General features: G+C 36.3%; 1 protein-coding gene across 1 annotated transcript; it reads left to right on the top strand.

Annotated features, from left to right (window-relative positions):
- Positions 1-11284: 11284 nt before the first annotated feature.
- Positions 11285-12178, top strand: Slc45-1 (Solute carrier family 45 member 1). The gene is made up of 3 exons (XM_017633240.1): positions 11285-11447; positions 11538-11712; positions 11803-12178. Exons 1-3 carry the CDS (start codon positions 11380-11382, stop codon positions 12022-12024), a joined length of 465 nt encoding a protein of 154 aa, XP_017488729.1. The 5' UTR covers positions 11285-11379; the 3' UTR covers positions 12025-12178.
- The last annotated feature ends 4227 nt before the right edge of the window (positions 12179-16405 follow it).

Raw genomic sequence — 16405 nt, 5'->3', positions numbered from 1 at the left:
TTGTTTTTGGGGAGCCCCATAATTGCTTTCAACTAGTTTTTTTTTTTTATGTTAAATTCGTTAACAGTGACAGTACATAGAATCGATTTTCTTCAAAATTGCTGCTTTTTCCGCACTTCGCACTAAAAGTTTTAGTATTAAGGTATCAAAATTAAATGATCAGGCTTAACTGGTCTCTTGCTAATTTTATAAGCTTTCATTGAAAAAAAGACATGAATGAAATTGGTGGAAAAATGAAGGCTCCAGTGAATTGTTAGGTACGCTACTCCCGCAGGACCCAAATTTTTCAACATCAACATGCATATTCCGTCGGGTCCAATGCCTTTAGAGGCTTTCGCCTTCTCGATGGCTACCCTTACCGCTGGTGAAAACAAGAGGCGCACTGGGTTTTGGTATTTTGTGCAGCCTTCTGTCACTCGACGTTTGGCTTTATCCACCGGAGGATGCATAATAAACTGCCGGCTAAAATAGCTCGCGCATCGCTCCTGGTCCGACGAAGCGTGGTCATCAAAGTCTATTTCGACTCTGTCGTCACGCTTCGCCGGTTGAACAACGACCTCACGGTTGACCAAAGCTTGCTCACACCAGAGGCGAAGTTACAGGTCATCAAATGCTCTTCCCATTTCTTCCGCTTATGTACGTTCACAAGTTGCCGAATCTCCGAATTGAGATCCCTGATACGGGGATTTCCGGGATCGGCCTGACGATGGTTGTCGCGCTCATCGGCTAGAACAGCCGCTTCAGCAGGAAAGTTCGGACGTGGATCCGAAATACATCCTGCTGGCATGAAGCGAGCTGCAGCAGCAGAGACAACCCTGCGGAATTTACGCTCACCTACATGAACGTCGGTTGGTATGGGCAGTGTAGTGAAGGTGCCTTCAGTAACATCCTTCAGTAACGTCAGCTTTGGAAAAGTTGACATAGGTCCGGTGATCCACGAAAGCAAAGTCGGCAGGTTTATCAATCGAGATGACTATGGGCATATGGTCTGATGTTAGGGTCATCATAGGTCGCCATGATACGCTGTTTATCAAACCAGCGCTGACAATTGTTAGATCTGGCGAGCTGCAGCAGCTGCCCATAATCCTGGTGGGTGCGTCGTCGTTCATTGTGCAGTATGATGAATCGTCTACCTGCTCAGCCAGATGTATTCCCCTACGATCATTTGACAGGCTTGAGTGCCAAAGATCGTGGTGCACGCTAAAGTCACCAGCTACCATACAGTTTTCACTTCTGAGTAGCGCAACTATTTCAGGGTGATATCTTTCCGGGCAGCTGGTGAGGGGGGTATGTATACGTTAAATATTTCGAGCTCAACATAGCCTGACCGGATAGCTATACATTCTAGGATGGTATCCCTGCGGTCGATGTCTGCTTCAATAAGACGATACTGCACGGTGTGGTGCATGATGAACGCTAAACCTCCACCATTGTCTCGCTCGCGATCTCGCTGGTGCACTTTGTATCCGGCGCAATTCAAAGGGTTAAATTGCCTTGCAACTTCGTCTCTTGGGCCGCAGCTATTAATATTCCATGCCTTCCCATAAAGAGTTATCTCCTCGATCTTACTTTGGAGTCCGTTACAGTTAAATTGTAGCACCTTTGTTTGCCTTAGGAGACCGATTGTGATGTGTGGTGTTAACGAGTTGTGTTGCCTGCCGGCTTCCTGCTGTACGTGCTGAAAAAGGGGCTGCCTTGTGGTGGTGAGCAGCACAGCAGGGGCCCACATAGTCGTCCGATCTCGCGTGTTGCGAAATCCTGAGCATGCCCTAAACTGGCACCAGCCGAGGCAGGAGTTGCACTTGACTGATGTCACGTTACGGTATATTCTGGACTGACAAACAGAGCAGATTGTCGGAGGGACTAGGAGTTGCCGGCGGCGGTGTGTGGGTGCTATTGTGTTTGTTTGTGTGTCTATTGTTGTGTTGTGTTGGGGTGTCGGCGTGTTGGTTGTGTGCTGCCCGGGCGGGTGGAGGTTTGCGGTGGAGGCGGTCCGGTTCGCACAGCATGGGCCCACGAACGACGTGGTCCATTGCCGGTGCGTACGTAGGCCCGAACAGTTTCGGAGGTGACTCCACCCGTTACAGGCATTGCACCTGACCGAGGTGGAGTTTGTATGCAGTCGTCTCTGGTATACGCAGCAGGTGTAAATTTCTGGCCCTGGGGTAGACTCTATACCAGCCCTGAGCAGAAGGGGACGGAGCAGATTTAGCCCTAGAATCGAGCAACGTTTGATGGATTTCGCCGACCTAAACGGGGTTAGATCGCCGAAACAGCAGCCCTTGGTCGGGTAAAACCCGTCCCATTCCGGTACGTAGAACCGGCTGTCGTGGGAATGTCGTTTTTTTTTTAATTTTAATCAGTGAAAATTTATATGCGCATATCTTTATTAAAAATCGCTTTTTCCAAAAAGAAAAATACGTATCCTCTCATTTTCCTTGTAGAATAACATTTTTCATCGGCAAGCAAATCTACGATGTGAAGTTGTCAACCTGCCTGATTTGAGATAGATTAGGTCTATTATTCTTATTTGCTATGGCTTCAAATCTCTATTTAACTGCTTGACATATATTTGTGTACATAGAAAAATGTATGAAGAAACTCTCATAGAAGGGTGTTTCAGTCTTAGATTTTATCTAAGCTTCTTCGAATATTTCGTAAGCATGAGTCATCATAGCTAATACCGAAATACTGCACGTTAAAACTGTTATATCTCTAGAAAGACAAATCGAATCGCAACAGACGAATTTTAAAAGGAAAAAGTAGTACTAAATGATGCCTCAAGTGGAAATGAGCAAAACATTTGTTGTTTTCATAATATAACCTCAAATATCTCAGAAATGTGCTAGAGCAATTCGCCGGTCAGATTTGGATTCATCAAGAAACCATGCATTTTATTCAGACGGACGAACTGTGTAATTAGCTANGCAGACGAAAATGAATTTTAAAAGGAAAAAGTAGTACTAAATGATGCCTCAAGTGGAAATGAGCAAAACATTTGTTGTTTTCATAATATAACCTCAAATATCTCAGAAATGTGCTAGAGCAATTCGCCGGTCAGATTTGGATTCATCAAGAAACCATGCATTTTATTCAGACGGACGAACTGTGTAATTAGCTACTCCTTTAAATGTGATTGCAGGCTTCCTGCTTAAACTGATTGAATCACACTATTATATTATTATTTCAGACACTCTGATTTAATTATTCACTGACTATTTTTCGATACACAGCTTTCTTCATTAAAAAAATTCTCCAACACAGTCGGTTTTTTGGACTAGTTTTGTTAGGACACGTGCACACAGAAACTCGAGCGGCGCACTGTGGTATAGCCCCATACATGAGTTATCGGACTTAAAAAAAAATTGTGTGTGGTAGAATCTGGAAAAATGTGGTAGATTTCAAAAAAATGTGGTAGATCTCAGGTTTTTGGATCAAACTTTTTACAAAAATTAAACAAATTCTGTAAGGTTTCACCTAAATTGCAAACTTTTTAATTACTCTAAAAAACTTTTATTGTAGTATAATAAAGTGCAAGTTGAAGTTGCTAAAAATTGCATTGAGTTTTGACAATTTTTTCCTTGACAGTGTAAAGCGGTTCCTTCCATATCAAAATATTTTTCGAACATAAATTTTTTTGCAACCTTGCGGAGTGCTGTCAGCGTTTCATTCTATCACATCACGATGTAGCGAACAAATGTGGCACTTTACAGAAACCGCTACTTGTGATTTGCCGATTTTGACAATTCTCAAGTAAATGTAAACAATGCCTCAGAAACTTTTGATGCACTGCAATTTGCTAATACTTTCACAAAAATCGCCGTTTTTTTAAATTTTTATAAATCATATATTTTAAAATTTAACGTAATGAAACCATTTTCACTGTCAAAAAATTTATTATTGAGAAAATTTACTATTTTATACCTTATTTTATCCTCCCATTCGGCTTTGTTTGCTTTTAATTGAGAAATTTCATCGCCGCCGGGAATGCGGAACCTTGTATTATATCATTCTTATTACCATATAGTGTTTAGTGTTGGACAATTTTAGTTCTTAAAATTAAGAAAATTATGTCGAGCAAAAATAAAACTAAGTACTCAAAAACGCGCCTATGTGGTAGATTTCAGACCTTGTGTGGTAGATGCTCAAAAAAGTGACAGATCTACCACAATGTGGTAGAAGTCCGATCACTGCCATACATTTTTGGAAAAGATTAGAAGGAGCCGGCGTAGAACCTAAATGTTCAGCATGAAACATTTGTGGACATAAAAAAACGACAAATTGGCGTGATCGATTTATTTCAAAGCATATCTCCCATATAAACCGAACCTCAAAAACGTCTTCAATAAGCCATAAAGAGTGCGTACGTACGAAATGTATAGAATAAATGGTGCGGCATCAGTAGCCACAGTTTACAGACGACACATGTATACCAAAGCATCAAGCAAGTGGAGACATGAACCTAACTCCATTTATCTCTATATATATACGGTGACCAGATTTCTGTGGACAAAAATCGGTACATTTCTTATTCGAACATACAATTTTGTTTTTAGAATAAAAATACATAACGTCTTTAAATGCGGTTTTACTAAAAAAAAAACACAAATAAAAACAAACAAAACAAAAATTATCCCAAAAATGTCTACATAAAATATGTACATAAATACTTATATAACTGCAAGTAAAATAATAGCACCAAAGTTCAAAATGATGTCGTTGGCAACATATGTTTATTTATTTATTTTTAATCATTTTCAGTTAAAATATGGTTCTATCTTTAACAGAAACCACATAAATAAAAGTTTCAAGTTCAAAAAAACGAAAAGGAACTTCAAAAAATGTTCCTAAAAATTTGAATTTTTTAAAAATTAACGATAGTTTTTAACGACATGCAACCTTCACTTTATTAAACTACAAGTAATTTCTAAGCAACAAACAAAATCGACGAGAATTGAATTCTCATGATCCAATGATCGGATTTAAACCAGATTAGTATGGGACCACCTCTGAACACTACCTTTCCGATGCAAAAAGAATACAAAAAAAAAAATATTTCGAACGAACTGATAACCTCCTGCTTTTATGGAAATCGGTTTTAAATTTAACCAGCAACAAAACTGCATACTCAAACAGTTTCTAAGAAATCGAATTAAAAAATTAAAATTTTTATGAAAATTGTTTTAAGTTCGATTAGTTTTTGTGAACTTTATGCAAGCTTTGAACTTTTATTCATGTAGTTTCTGTTAAAGATAGAACCATATTTTAAATGAAAATTACACAGGTTTACAAAAAAAAAGTGTATGTATATTAAACCAAACCTACATATATATATACGGTCATGCCGAGGTCATACCAAGGTCAAATTCCGATAAATTTTATTGAATTTTCAGGTTTTTCAATGAATTTTTTCCTACTTGACCTTCAACTGACCACGAACCTGACGTGCTGGAGACTTACGACTTCGGATTCGCATTCAGCGTGTCGAATAACATAGGGATGTATAGGTTTGGTTTAATATGCATAAGCTTTTTTTTGTAAACCTGTGTTATTACAAATAAATAAATACATAAATGTTTCCAAGTACATTATTTGAAATTTTGCTGCTATTATTTTACTTAGTGGCCAGAACTTAATATACATATGTATAAGGAAGCGTTGGAAAGGTAACTCAAAATACTGTCGTGCGCTGTGATATGTTTTCTATACAAGTATGAAGTTCTGTCCGCATTTCACGCTATTAACGTTCATACCTGTCGCAACAACGAGCAGAAAAATTTATACATATCAATCTCTTTGCCCTCTACGCTCAAACACTATGGAGAGGGCGATGAGAAGGCAACATTTTTTGTAGAAACGAAATCGCCATAAGCTTTCCGTCTGTCGCAGCTTTAAGTTAGAACTAGCCTAAAAGGTTATTTATACAGACGTCTACTATGAAACATTTCAAATAATTGCTAAGTATATAAACTAGCTGTGACAAAGTTCGGGCTTCCATAAAATACCTTATAATTTTATGCAAAAAATAAAAATTAAAAATTGGGTTACTTTGCCCTTAAAAAAAATAAACAGGAATCTGTGAGAATTGAATCATAAAATAGTGCAGGTTAATAAATTCGAATATATGTATGTACATACGAGTTACCAAATGATTTAAGAATATTGTTGATATCTTCCGTCCTCTAATCACATTACTTCGACACAATAGGGGTATTCTCTGAGCTTGCAAAGCCCTTGCACGGTGCACAAATTGCACGGTAAAAACGGTTTTCTATGGGACAGCTTTGCAAACCGTAAAAAAACGGGAAAAGAAGTTGCAGCAGATCTTGAAGATCTTTTGGTACAAATATTTTTAAACCACTTTAATTGTTTTTCAAATCCCTAATTTAAAAATAATATTTTTGTATTGTCACTTATAGTTGAAAAAATGTCAAGCTGGACAACAAATATGATTTCTAACCAATTTGTGGCAGATTTTACATGGTAAACTAAAAACATAGTTAAAAGTTTTATTTTATCAATGAAATGCAATGCAAAAAAAAAAATGATCTTGAAGTTTGAATAAAAATTGATCATTTTATATTATTTTTTGGGTCAGTTTGCAAAGTCGATTTTCATACCCAAGCGCACTTGTGTATAACGGTTGTTTGTAACAGGCAAAACGAATCGAGATAGATATAGACAAATGTATACATAAATGATCAGAATGAAAAGAGAAATCGATTAAGCGGTGACTGTCTGTCCGTCCGTCCGTCTGTGCACACGATAGCTTGAGTAAAACTCGAGACATCTTAGTGAAACTTGGTAAGTGTACTTCTTTCGGGCGTAGGATGAATGATAATGAAAATGGGCAAAATCGGACAATAACCACGCCTACCTCCCGTATAACGGTAGTTTTAAGAAAGACGAAAACTGCGATATTTTAGTAACTACTGTAGCTGATTTACTCAAAATTGATATTTACAATAATTTTTAGGCGAAAAATAAGAACATTGTAAATTTCTGCAGAATCCGCGTAGCCACGCACGTAGTAGACACAATAGGGCCATTTTGGGCACTTTCCATTTTTAAAGGCACTTTTGGCACAATTCATCCTGTTTTGGCACAATTATAAAATATAGAAATTTAGCATAAAATACCTATATATAACTAAAAATCACATACCACATTGTAGATTAAATAATTACAAAAAGTGAAAACTAAAAGCAAAAAAAATTTAAAATAAGGCCGTGAGAAATATTTACAAACCGCTGAATTCTATTGTGAATAGTAATGTAGAATGAAGTAAATTGTCGCAACAACAAGCTTTTAATTCAGAACTTTTAGGAAGATTCTAAGTTTGTAGTTTTATAGTCCATTAAATAAAAGTGCAAGTTTCTGCAATATCCCTATGATTTTTGATATTTTTTTCTGACAGTGTCATACATTTTCATTCATTTAAAAAATATTCGAACACCCTTTACATGGAAAAAATGCATAAAATCGAAAACCTGGAATCACCCTAAAAATTCTGAATCTAAAGTTTGTTGTTGCGAAAACCTGCTGAATTTTTATAATTTTTGTACACAATTTGAAATGCCGATTTGTGTACATATATTGTGTTTATTAAATTAGGAATTAGAGTTGTATACAAAATCAATCGAAAAATAACACCGGGCAACAAGGTTTTCTAACCAAGAATCGGACTATACTTTTCCGAAGGCGTTTGACGTGCTGAATTCGAGTCTGATCACAGAATAGCCCAATCACGTCAGGTTTTCGAGATATTCTAACCTAAAAATACAAAAATCACGGTTTTTGGGCACATTTGAGCTCCTGTAACACGATGAAATTTATTTATTTTTTTCAGAAAGATCCTCTCGTTATCCAAAAGTACTACTCCTCCTCTCCAAAATTAATTTTAAAGCTTTAAAAAATCTTTATTTGTCACCGAAAAGTCGTCTGTTGAATTTAATGAGTTTTATCCAATACTCCTCATTTTCAGAATATCAACGAATTTACTAAACTCAGTAAATTCACCATGGTGGGAAATAAAGTCAACTGACCTTATTTCCGTTGATCTTATTACCCGTCACCGGAAAGAAAGTTTTAAACGTTCCATGTTTAAATTGGGCGCCATTTGTATCAACTCACGTCGAGCGCACACTTAGTACATTCAAAGCTTTCTTCGCGAAAATCGAATGAATATGCTGCCAGAAAATTTCAAAATGCATCTTGATTAACTCAGGGAGAGGGCAGGACTAGGATGAATTTATTAACATAAAAATGTATTCAATTAAAAATGTTTTGAGTAGGCGGCGGGGCCAATGACAACCATCAGTTACCACCTCTGCATGGTTGTAAGTCATGCAGAGTCCCTACGGCTTATAGCGCTGTGGCTTTCTTCTTCTTCTCCTCCCTCTTCCTCTGCTACTACCAGCGGGTTCCGAGTTGAATACTTTCAGAGCTGGAGCGTCGGTGCGCTGTGGCTTTGCCGCTTAAAAACTCTGTAAGAGTTTTTGGGAGTGTGCGTCAAGCGGGAGTGTTGAGCATCGGTTATGTATCCAAGTTAGAAAATAGGGTAGGCGCTGTGACCAATGGTAAAGAGCGAAATACACAACACAAGCGGCTTGACAAACCAAGCGAAATTTCCCTTTGCTTCAAGCCATTTGTGCTGTCTATGGGGTGTTTGAAGGTTTGACAAACCGCTTGAGGGAAATTTGAGCAAAAATCAAATTTTTTTGATTTTCTGGCCGCCATGTTGACGTTTGATCAAACCGCTTGCGATGTGGATGGTAAAATCGCCTCAATTGCAACTGAAATTTCACCAAGTGAAGACGTAAGGGAGAATAATGGTAGAAAACTAAAATGTTTTACATTGTTAACCGAAAGAAAACTAAAATTCTGTGCTTGAACGACTCATGTTTGCATGGTCTATGGCAAAATGGGAAAAGTATGTTTGACAAGCCGCTTGTGTGGTGTATTTCGCTCTTAACTCTTGTACCACCTCTGTATGCCGAAAGCCATACAGAACCCCGTGAGACAACTCCGGAGGAGTTGTGATGCATCAAGCGTAGTTAGTAGGCGTTGTTCTGCGGCAGTTGAGAAGTGCATAAAAAAATGCATACCCAATGAAGAACGAGCGAATTATTTTTAAACACAAGTGCATGTGTTTGTTCGCTTCTCTTAGTTTTGGGCGGGAGTGCAATACAAGTGCGTGTGTGTGTTCTCTGCACTTGGTTAATGCGGGAAATGCAATATAAATGCGTGTGGGTGTTCGCTGTCCTTTGTTTACGCGGGAAATACATATCGTCGTTTAAAGTGCAAAACCGCGTATCAACAAAATGCAAAACCGCGTATGTGAAGTTGTAAAACTTTTTTTCTAGAGCGTAAAAACACTAATATTTCTAAATGGTCCTCTTTTTTTATAAAGCAATCGCATTTCTGGCTAGCATATTTCAGGACGAATGGATAAGGACTGAGCCAAGAGCTTGTGTGAGCAAATCCAATTTTTGGCAGCCAATGTCAGTTACGCGGTTTTGCAGAATGACGATACGCGGTTTTGTACTTTAAACGACGATATGTAAGTCGCTTAAAGACATCTTGTGGTTCAATGTTACTACAACTATAGAGATTAATGTTTATTTCGCTATTTTGTCTAGCAATTTTTTGTAGGTGTTTAGGTCCTAAAGTCCGTCTTATTTAGTTGGTTGGTTGCAGTGCTTCATAGTGCTATTATGGTACAATTAGCGCATTTTATGCCATTTTGATGCACTTTCAAAAATACCTATGCATATCTAGTTTTCTTGCTCAAAACATCTTGATTCTCCGATGTCACCTCTGCTAGCTCCAGATATATCTACTAGTTTTGTTTGTATTTTTCTTCTTAGTGCTCTGTGCCTAATAACTGCTAGACCTAGGCATTCACAAAGGAACACGACAACATCTCAGTGCAACAGAATAGGATTCTTAGAAGTAGGGTCCGTCCTCCGCCAATTCATTGGCTTCAATGTTCCTATGACCGGTAACCTAGACTTATTGGCGCAGACACTGATCATAATTCCGTTTACCTTCCTGGAATAGCTGGGATATAGTGATCGCTTGGCTGTCAGAGTATATTGTTGCTTTCTTAATTCTACCGAAGCATTTTTACCTTAGCTTCAAAGACGCCTAAGACTTCCGCTTGGAAGATGCCTGCCTCATTCCCTAGACAGATAGACAATGAGACACTGAGATCCTCCAGTCCATCTTTGAGCGATGGGTGTAAAGAGAGATTGTCTCTGGAACTCTCACCTGTATCTTTTCGAACCTGACGGTAGATATTATATGGTAGGTCTTTTATCGTGATTATATTTCGTTGATGATCGTCCCGTGCCTGAATTGGCGTGTTCCCCATATTTCTTACTCCCTGAGTCTGACTGAGGTGCCGAAGTTTTTTTCCGAATTTTTTTCGGAGTCAACTTTTGCTTACATAAAAGGGAATAACTCCAAAATTTTGCCCCATTGAAGGCGCAGAAGCCGAGATATTTGGAAAATCAGTAGGTACTTATGGTCGATTTGTTGTATATTTAGATCGTATAATACTTAAATACTTAATACTTTGTCGGCCGCTGTGGTGTAGTGGTAAGCAGTGCGCGCTTTCACTCACCAGCACCTGGGTTCAAGCCCTGGTCAAAGCAACATCGCAAAAAATTTAGAAAAAAAGGTCTTTCTTAACAGCGGTCGTCCCTCGGCAGGCAATGGCAAACCTCCGAGTGTATTTCTGTCATGAAAAACAGCTTCTCATAAAAATACAATCGCCGTTCGGAGTCGGCGTAAAACTGTAGGTCCCTCCGCTTTGTGTGACAATATCAAGGCGCACGCCACAAGTTGGAGGAGAAGCTCGGCCAAACACTAACATATGTGTAAGCGCCAATCTATTATTATTAATACTTAAAAGGAAAGAGACGACTCAACAAAAAATTTAGCCGTTAGGTGTGGCGATTTTTCTTATTTTATTAACCACTTAGAAAAACTTGGATTTAATTTTTTTATTTTTTCGTATAAACCGGCGATATATATGTATGCATTTTACAGCATGAGTGAATATCTTCATTTTGAAGATTTTTTGATGCAATTTTTGTAATCTTATGTCTTAGGATGAAACGCTAATTCAAATGAGCACCTAGATTGAATATGTATTGACATTTTTAATTATACTTGTATTTTTATTTGTGTTTTAATTTGTATTTATTTTGATCTTTGTCCAAGCACAACAATTAAACAAATACTTTATTCTGTATTTATGTTTATTGCTTTTTCATATATAAATGTTCCAAAGTGATATTTTTTTAACAGGCCCTACCTGGAACGGCGGCAGCTAACTTGTATGAAGCTGGAATTCGCTTTGGTTGTTGGGGAATGTCGGTGTATGCTCTTTCCTGCTCCATTTATTCAATTTCAGTGACCAAACTGAGGAAGGTATTAGGGTGAGAGCAACTATTGACTAACTGCCATATTTATGGCAAATATATATAACTGTATTTGATCGAATTAACTTTTTTGTTTTTTCATTGCAGGACCAAAATTGTTTATATTACTGGCATATTATACTATGGAATTGGGATGTTGATACTAGCCATCTGGCCCACCAAATGGGGAGTAATAGTTTTCAGCACTTCGGCAGGAATATTGTACGGCACGCTTTTCACAATCCCGTACATATTGGTCGCTAATTATCATGCTAAGGATTGTGTAAGTGTTTTACAGTACATTCTGCTTATATTTAAGTCTTACGATCATTTGCAAACTTTATTCTTTTAATTGTTGTTTATATTTTTGTAGTTCCGCATGCATAATGGCGAATCAGTTCCTCTCAAACAGGCCCGTGGTTTGGGTACAGATGTGGCGATCATTAGCAGCATGGTGTTCATAGCGCAGCTGGTAATCTCACTGTCGATAGGCCCGTTAATATCTTGGATGCAAACGACTTGTGCCATATTATATGCATCTACTTTTCTAGCATTTCTTGCTGCAATATCGGCTATGTTTGTTTTATATGTGTAGAATATAGATATGTGCTATATATACATACATATGTATGTATTACAGCTCGACAAATATATATGTACATGAATAAAATTATATACCAAAAACTACGTTTATCGCGATAAAGTATTAGTTGTAAACACATTCTGCAATGAAAACAGTTTTAAAATGATTGCTTCTTGTTTATTAATATTTGGCTTAGTGTCAGTTCGTAAGTATCAAGTATTTCTGTTTCAGGCGATAAGATATTTAAACCTCCAACCCCCCTTCATCCTGTTGGAGGGAAATATACATACAAATTCTCCATAACTTTTTTTTTGTTCAACATTTTTTATTGAGCTCGAGGCCGATTTAAATGAAAAAACTATTGTGGACAAGCAACAATAATTTTTATATTTTTTTTTTGTTTGAAAAAATTGTATAACTGATAGCTATTTCGATAATCACCACGTTTCCTCATCAGACTTTTTCAGTAGGTTTCGAACCGACGCACATATAGTGATGGCACGATTAATGATTTAATTGAATCGAAACTTTCCTTTCGATTAATCGAGCGATTAACCGATTAATTTTTCAAAATAATCGAAAATTTTTTAAACGATATTTCCACCAAAAACCGCAACACAAGCTTAACCTAAGTAGCTACTAAAAAACCACAACCCAGGTATTCACATATTTTATTTTTTTTCCGAATTCGGTGTTGCTCATTTTCTTCTTTTTTATATGGAAGAAATTAAGCAACACCATTACCAAACAGAAAAATACCAGATACTTCAGTCTTGGAATTTTGCATACTGAAAACCTTTCTAAGAAATCTAATTAAAAAGCTGGAATTTTTTGTTGATTTTTTTTTTAATATTGCCCAAAGTTCGATATATTTATATTTATACGTTTCTTTTCCTAAAGAATAAGCTATATTTAAAAAAATAACTAAAATTAAACAATAAAAATCTTGTCGTGCGTAATTTTTACACGGTATGTAAGCCAGTTTTTATAACTTATAAGTGGTTTTTATTAATTTTCGATTTTAATCGAAATGACAGATTAATCGGTTAATTTCTTACGATTATTTGCAATTATTAATCGAATGCTTTCGATTAATCAATTAACCGATTAATCGATTACAAAATTTTGTTTGCCATCACTACGCACATAGTGGTATTTAGCCGATTTATGCGGCCAAAATTATTTTTATGAATATTTCAACTCGAAATGTTTAGAAAAGACCACCTGCCACCTGTTAACAATTTTGTTCAATTAGTTGAATAAATTGCTGCAATATTTGTATCAATAGAAATGGGTTTGAAAAGGCTTTATCTCTGAGGGACCTTCCAGGGTTATAAAAATCAAATTCAACTTTAATTAAAGGAATTAAATAATTCAAATATGTATCACAGTATAGCTAAGAAATGGGTATATTCGAGGTGCAATTAATGCGGCAGTGGTACTCTTTTATGAAAGAGTATCACGTTCTACGCAAAAATTTGGGCGAACAAAATTTAGACAATCAGTTACTCATCATTGGCAAATCAAAAGCAACATACAAATTTTTACTGCGCAATTTCTGCAACATTTTAGAAAAGTTTAAGTTGAGCATCAGCAACATGTTACCAGGAAAGCAACAAGTCTGCAATATTGTGGTAATTATTATTAGTAGCCCGAACGCACCCAATGTAATAAAACTACATTTTTGTAATAATAACTGTCTTATTTATTGTTAAGAGAATTTTGTAAGTATTAACTTGGAGTAAATTAGCGTCCTCAATTACTGAAATATCGGAGTTTTCGTATTTTCAACGCATTTCTTTCCATACCAAGTGCACCGAGTTTGGTACAAATTGATAAATCGGTAACCGAGGTATACATTTGTGGTCAAAAGTGCGCGGAGCCACGCCCATTACACAAAAAGTCATAACAATTTTATTTAATGCTAAGAGGTTATTCCAAGGATCGATTTAGACTGAATTAGCTTCAGTAGTTATTGATTTATCGCAGTTTTCGCGTTTCTCTAAATTACCGTTATATGGGAAGTGGGCGTAGTTATCGCCCGATTTCAAGAATTTTTAGCAGTTATGTTAGATATAGCCTAAGCAAGGCTCATACCGAGTTTGGTACGCATTAGTGAAGCAGATACTGAGATACAGCATTTCGTCATAAGTGGGCGGGACCACACCCATTTTCTAAAAATTTAATAATAATCATATTTTGTTCCAAAATTTTACTTTACATACTAATTTTTAACAATTTGGATACAATATTTACTGAAATATCGTAGATTTATATAAGTTGACATTTATCTAAATCTAAACGCTTGTATACCCAAAACTATTTCTTTAATCATCACTTATATAACACCAATGTAAAGGAAAACAAATGTTTATTCCGAAATTCCAGATTTCTAGCAACAGGACCGAAAGGTCCTAGAAAACATGACTTTTGCTTATATCTCGAAAACTATTTATTTTTTTAAATTAAATGGATTCATATTCTAGTTCAGCGGCCTCAAATTCATCTAAAAAGTTTAATTTTAGTGTTAAATCATATCTAGAGTAGTGTTACTATATACTAGTTGCGTTTTTATATTTTTCCTTAATACAATTTCTAAGTTAAGAAATACCACTTGTCTGCCATTTTCTGCGGGCAGTCTTTTCACACTTTATTAGCCAAATTTCTAAGCTTTCAATTGAACAAAGAATAATAACGCGATCTCTCCCGGGGATACAATAAATTCCTTAATATTCACAAAAATTAAAAAAAATACTCGTTGAAAACCGCTATTTTCGTTACATTTAAATTGAACTTTTTCTTAATAAAATGGTTAAAAAAATTACCCTTAAATGCATTATTACCATCTGTATGCGGATCCATCACTACTTTTTAAGAATGTAATGCAGAAATCAAAATATTAACTTAAAACCGTGACGATCTTTCTAGAGAGCGAAAATTTATTTACAAGCAGCATTAGAATATTCTGTTTCCGGTCAACGGTGAGCGTTCGCTGTGCAAGTTAGAAAAGTGAGGGGGTTGGGAAATGTTAATTGGAATGTTCTCTATCGAAAGTGACTAATTTTTTAAGTTTTCTCCAAAATTTTGTCAAACCCCAAAACCCCTTTTGTCAATACCCCTATGTGCGACGCACAGTGTGCCCTTTTTCAATTTTAGCGTGCCAAAAGTCGTAACTATTAAATGGATGTACCTATGATATTGATGTAACGTCAATACGGTGTTACGTCAAGAAAAAAGTCGGATAAATCCACACCTTGCGACAACTAGTTTGGAGTGCAGCTGCAGAAAACGGGAATTCATACGAAAGCAGCGGCCCGATTTTAAACGAAATTGACAACAGATCTTACCGATAAACTCTTTTAATTATTCATGATCAAGGCCCCTCCCACCTTATCCAAAATATATTTCATTACAGCACCATTATTATCATATTTTTTTGGCTTTTTATCCACTCGTAAAAAAGTGCGCTTCGGATGACTGCCATGTTTATTAATGAAAATCAAAAAATTGTGCAGACTTGTGCAGAAAGTGCTTACGAAATCTAAAAGTAGAAATATGTATTCCTTATTAGTTTGCATATAAACACCAGATTAGATGAAGTCACATTCGAAAGATCTGATCCAGTAAAAATCTTAATGTTTTCTCAATTACTTTTGGAATATTTATTATTTAAATATATAGAAAATTATCAATCTTCACTACAGCTTGGAAACTTAGTAAAGAAATTAGAAAACATTGAAACTAAACCACGCATAAATAATTATTTGAAAAAATTGCACAAAAAAGTACTGCCACTTTAAAATATGCGAAAAACTTCACGCTAAAAAAATTATATTTTTACGCGTCACAATAAGCAACGTTTGACACTGATTATTTTTGTTGTTGTTGTTTTTTCTTATGAATTTATTAGATGGACTTAGCAGCCGAATATTTGTCAACCAGAATGCCAAAAATCACGGCCATCTGAAATCATTTTATTTTGGACTTTTGGCACGCTTAAATTGAAAAAGGGCACAGTGTGCGACGATCCCACTGGCTCTGCCAGTTGCCTATGGATTCCGGGTTGCCCGACTTTTTACGGCCTCGAAAATCCCGGGATTCTTGGCAAGTAATCTTGGGATTTTCGGGATTTGTAATTTGCACTGAAGGCAATAACAGAAACTACTTTTCTTGACCAGTATTGGCTATATTCCTTTTTTATTTAATAATTAATATTTTTTTATAAATGTCTACCTCATTGTACATATGTATAACACCGCGCGTTAGTAAGTTTTAAACACAAGTATCAATATATTCGCGAAACCATGGGCCAAATATAGTAAAATTGCGTTTTTAGTTTTTCACTCAGACGTCAGTAATTCAAAAATGATTAAAAAAATTCAGAGAAATGTGC

The sequence above is a fragment of the Rhagoletis zephyria genome, unplaced genomic scaffold, assembly GCF_001687245.7.
Source record: "Rhagoletis zephyria isolate East Lansing unplaced genomic scaffold, Rhagoletis_zephyria_1.1 Rzeph_scaffold_11284, whole genome shotgun sequence".
Taxonomy (NCBI): domain Eukaryota; kingdom Metazoa; phylum Arthropoda; class Insecta; order Diptera; family Tephritidae; genus Rhagoletis; species Rhagoletis zephyria.
The sequence above is the reverse complement of the archived record's forward strand: the minus strand, read 5'-3'. Positions and strand labels throughout refer to the sequence as shown.

Coding starts and splice junctions, on each gene's coding strand:
- Slc45-1 (XM_017633240.1), top strand. CDS start 11,380: ATGTCGGTGTATGCTCTTTCCTGCTCCATTTATTCAATTTCAGTGACC. Junction 11,448..11,537: donor AAACTGAGGAAGGTATTAGG/GTGAGAGCAACT, acceptor TTTTCATTGCAG/GACCAAAATTGTTTATATTA. Junction 11,713..11,802: donor ATTATCATGCTAAGGATTGT/GTAAGTGTTTTA, acceptor ATATTTTTGTAG/TTCCGCATGCATAATGGCGA.